Source organism: Bison bison, unplaced genomic scaffold (genome assembly GCF_000754665.1).
Source record: "Bison bison bison isolate TAMUID 2011002044 unplaced genomic scaffold, Bison_UMD1.0 scf7180017864473, whole genome shotgun sequence".
NCBI classification, from domain to species: Eukaryota; Metazoa; Chordata; class Mammalia; order Artiodactyla; family Bovidae; genus Bison; species Bison bison.
The window spans coordinates 18,480,447-18,484,951 of record NW_011495034.1 but is presented as its reverse complement, the minus strand read 5'-3'; the positions used below and the strand labels follow the sequence as shown (position 1 = coordinate 18,484,951).

Sequence of the window (4,505 nt, the reverse complement as noted above, 5' to 3'; positions counted from 1 at the left end):
ATCGAACCTGGGTCTCCAGCATTGCAGACAGATACTTTATCATCTGAACCACCAGGGAAGCCCACAGCCTTGAAGCAACTGTTTAATAAGTGGCTTGTGGGACCACAGAGGATTGCTTCTTTCAAAAACCACCTCTTGCTAAACCAAAGTGCAAAGATGGGAGATGAGGGAGGCAATTAAACAAATTATTTTACATCCTCCTGTTGGGATGGCATATATTGTTAAACTACTTTGTTGGGAAATTTTAATGACGTGAAGCAATTATTATGGGCATATGTAATAGCATAATTATCAATAGTATCATAATTTTATATGCATAAGTGGAATAAGTTCTGAAATATTAACAGAGCACTCTGCACTCTGAGCAGTGCGATTATAAGTGATCATTTTGTTCATTTTCCTTTCTTTTTTTTTTTTTTTGGCATTTTCCAAATGTGATAGTATCCCCAAGGCGGGGAGGGGATGTTGTGATATCTGCCCACCAGTCTGCCTTGGGGCCTGACCCTTCCCCATTACAGTCACTGGCTGTGGCATAACGATCAGTGCAAAGCACAGAGCTCCCCAGGTGGGGGGCCCACGAGTTAGCCCTGAAGGAACAAGATGAGCATCTCTGCTAAAGCATCAGCAGGAAAACTGACTCTTCTTGGGGCTTCGAGACGGGGTGGAGAGAGGGGAGAGGAGAGGGGAGAGGAGAGGGAAGGAGAGAGGCCAGGAGAGAGGGACTGTCCCCTTCCTCAGCCCCTTCTTCCTTCTGCCAGTGCTGCACACTCCCTGAGCCACGCAGGAATCAAGACATGTGAGAGGACGGACAAAAAGGAAATACTGGATTGAGGTTTCCTGAGACACGGGGAGCAAATTTTCCCCTTTCTGCATAGGTTTGTGTTTAAATCCGCACGTTCAGGCTCACAACTTGAATTTACTTCACTCTTGGAATACATGTGAAAATCACTGGAAAGGTTCAAAAATGGACATAATGGAAGACACCTGTCAGGCTGCAGGTATTCTCAAAGGAAATGAAGACTAGCCTGTCAGCAATGAAATACAATAAAGTGTGCATGTATGGATGTCCTTGTGCATGGATGATCAAAAGGGGCTTATGTGAACTGACCCAGTGCCCCTATATTTATTTAGAATGGAGCCTACTCAAGGTTTCAACATTCATTCATTCACTCTTCACTTACTCATTCAATAAATACCCAGCTCAAATCCTTTTCCACCTCTACCAACTACGCAGCCTTAAACAAGTGATGAAATTTTTCCAGAATTTTTCATGTGCTCATAACCAGGGGCTTCCTGTAGGAACACACAAGGTTGGCACACGGTTGGTTCTCACAGGGGGCAGCTGCTATTCATACTGTTGTTATTCACTCAGGACTAGGCGTGCCCCCAATTTCCTGATTGCTCACAGACCCCCGGAGACCTTGATACCATCAGGTGTGCGTCTGCTGAAATGAACCATGTATGAATCCATGTTTTCCAGATGCGGGAGCCCCCACCTACATGTATGAGTTTCAGTATCACCCAAGCTTCTCATCAGAGCTGAAACCCAAGACGGTGATAGGGGACCATGGGGATGAACAGTCCTCTGTCTTCGGGATTCCAGTTTTGCAAGGTGATGGCCCTTTGGTGACTATGAACTTGGAGTTAGGAGATCTGGGTTCAAGTTTATTTGGTGACCTTGGGCAGGTTCCTCCTTCTCTCCAGGTCTTAGTTTCCTGAATTCACCATAACAGGGTGGAAGGACAAAGGTCCCAACCATCCTTTTGCTCTAATGAACCTGATGGAGAATGTGAATCCTTGTGCCCTCACCCTGGTCACTGTAAGAATCCAGACCGGGCATTAGCAAGACGGGAGCTGGGTCACCCGCAGGGCCCTGCTCAGGGCTAGAAGGCCACCACTCACTCTGCCCTCACAAGAACACATCAGAATGTGCATGAGGGTAAAATTAGAGTTGTTATTTACCTTGAATCAGGACTAACATGTGTGTCTCTCTATCCAATCATCTATCTGTCTAAAACTCATATCTTTTAATATCATAATATATCTAGGTGTGTAATATTAAAAAAAATAAAAACTTTTCACAGATGTCTTCAATGCCTTAACCATTAGTAGTTACAGACAAATTGTGTGTGACACATCACAGAACTGTTCATTACACACAATGCCTCTGGGCATTTCCTGGTTGGGTGACTTTTGTGGGATCTTGGAGCTCAGTTATTTTCCAGATTCTATGAAAATGTGTGTGGATCAAAGACACTGAGAAAAGACCCAAAGGAGAGCATCCTGGGAGTGGGGTTACTCTAGCAGCAACCCTGGGGTGTGTCCCTGAAACACTAAAGGCAGAAGGGCAGTCGCGTGGGCACAGAAGACAAGGCAGTCAGCTTATGGATCGACTGCAGCCCTTCACTGAGCCCAGCCTCAGTTGGTAACTGTCAAGTTTAAAGTCCACTTGTGTTACCCAAGATCTTCTTAAAATGCAGACTCAGACTCAGTAGGTCTGGAGTAAGGCCCCCATTTCTGAATTTATTAACAATTTCTCAAGTGCTGCTACTGCCCATGAACCACTCTTTGAGCAGCATTGGCTTTGTCCCCTCCCCACAGATGGTGCCTCAGAAGAAGAGATCAACCTCAGCAAGATGATGATGAAATTTTGGGCCAACTTTGCTCGGAATGGGTGAGCTGCTGGCAGACATGGAGCGGGGTTGGGCGTGTCTGTTGGGTGGGGGGAGCTTCCAATGTGTGATGGTCAAACGCCCCGCCCTGTGACCTCTGAGATGAGAGCTCCCCGTGACAGATTGGCTGCCCAGGACATGGTCAGCCTCCTATCTCTGGAGGCATTTGAGCCTTTGGCAGAAATGAAGCCAGGGGGGTCCCTGACAATCTCAGAGGTCCAAGACCACACAGCAGCTTTGGGGAATTTCTGTTTGATTTTGTTCTAGGAATCCCAATGGGAAGGGGCTTCCCCACTGGCCAGCGTATGACCAGAAAGAAGGATACCTTCAGATTGGTGTTAACACTCAGGCAGCCGAGAAGCTGAAAAGTGAGAAAGTGGCTTTCTGGAATGAGCTTCTGTCCCAGGAGGCAACAAAGAAGGCACCATGGTCAAAACATGTTGAGCTGTAAACCGGGGGTTTCTCTAGAAATGTTTATGGACCAAAGAGGCGTCTTATTGTGGAGGCTGAGGAATTATCCGATGGGAGTGGCAGAGGTCAGGGAGGGGGAGTTTCTGTTTCTGTGGCCTCGATTTGGAAATAAACGTTCTTTTGGAGACCAAGTCAATGTCTTTGTCTTGCGCTGGAATAGTCATCCTCTTCAGTGAGAGAAGGATGAAGGCAGTGGGCACCATCGGCAGGAAGGTGCTCTGGCCGTTCTGGCTTGACCTCTGGACGTGCAGAGTGGAGCGGGCTGGGCCCTGGGAGGTGCTGAGGGGGACGCTGCGTCACTCCATGTCTCTGGGCCATCCACAACTCCAATGAGAGGATGTGGGGGACCAGAGTGCCGTGTCCCCCTCCTCCATGCAGAGGTGCCTGTAGAGATGAAGGCGACACAGACTGAGGATGTCCTGGAGTGGGAAAGAGGGGGACGGGGCATGGCGACATGTGGCATGGCTGCCTGGCCCTTACTGGCCCTCCCACAGGTCTACAGTGCTTTCTTCAACTTACGTGTTATCCTTCCAGGCCCCTCCCTGGGGCCATCTCTTCCAACAACTCATATGAACCCTCTCTGCGGTCTGAACTACATCAGATCCAAGCAGTGACCACCCTGAAGTGAGTCCCAGGAGTATCACCTGAAAACTGTCTCTTTCAGATTTCCTGGGGTGACTACTGTCTTCTCCTGGGATATAGAAATCTCTAAGAAAGTTACGGCCACACTTTCTGCAAGAAAAATCTGGATTATTCCGTTTCATGACTTTTTCTGATTCATTCAAAGAGGTTGCAGGGCAATTACCCTGAAGTCTGAAGGAAGATGAGCACTGTGGAAGAGAGATGGGACATGAACACTGACTGACTGCTGACAGGTGGAAGATGGAGTCACTGCGTGTGTGAGTAGAGTGACTTAAAATGAGCATCAAGTGTTAAAGGCCAACTGTGAGCGGGTAAGGGAGTATACAGTCCTCAGAAACCAAGGACCCACAGGAAGGTTACTCATTGCTGGCCCTTCTCCCTGGACCTCTATCAGGGAGCTTTGAGAAATACTGGTAACAGGTAGTAAGATCAGAGAAAGCCTGTCCTAAGAGGGCAGGCTAGAAGCCCTGCTCAGACACTTCTTCCCCTAAGAAATGAATCTCTTAACCACTGGGAAAAGGCAGCAAACCCATCCCGTTTTGGGCCCTGGGGAAAACCTACTGAAGCTGAGGAAAAGGAAAATTTTAGGTTGAAAGCTGGATACAGAGCGGGGGCTGCGGGCGGTCGGGGCTCCCGGCCGGGGCGGCGGCGCCATCTTGTGCCCGGGGCCGGTGGGGAGGCCGGGGAGGGGGCCCCGGGGGGCGCAGGGGACTACGGGAA

General features: G+C 48.8%; 1 protein-coding gene and 1 pseudogene across 1 annotated transcript in view; both read left to right on the top strand.

Moving 5' to 3' along the window:
- LOC105004319 (liver carboxylesterase-like) overlaps nucleotides 1–3,274 on the top strand; it is a 27,040-nt gene extending 23,766 nt beyond the window's left edge. Inside the window, exons 13-15 of the mRNA XM_010861912.1 lie at nucleotides 1,481–1,612; nucleotides 2,602–2,674; nucleotides 2,940–3,274. Of these exons, the coding sequence (XP_010860214.1) occupies nucleotides 1,481–1,612; nucleotides 2,602–2,674; nucleotides 2,940–3,123 (389 nt within the window). The 3' untranslated portion in view covers nucleotides 3,124–3,274. The remainder of the gene's footprint in view (nucleotides 1–1,480; nucleotides 1,613–2,601; nucleotides 2,675–2,939) is intronic.
- Nucleotides 3,275–3,326: 52 nt separating this feature from the next.
- LOC105004381 overlaps nucleotides 3,327–4,505 on the top strand; it is a 2,277-nt pseudogene continuing 1,098 nt past the window's right edge.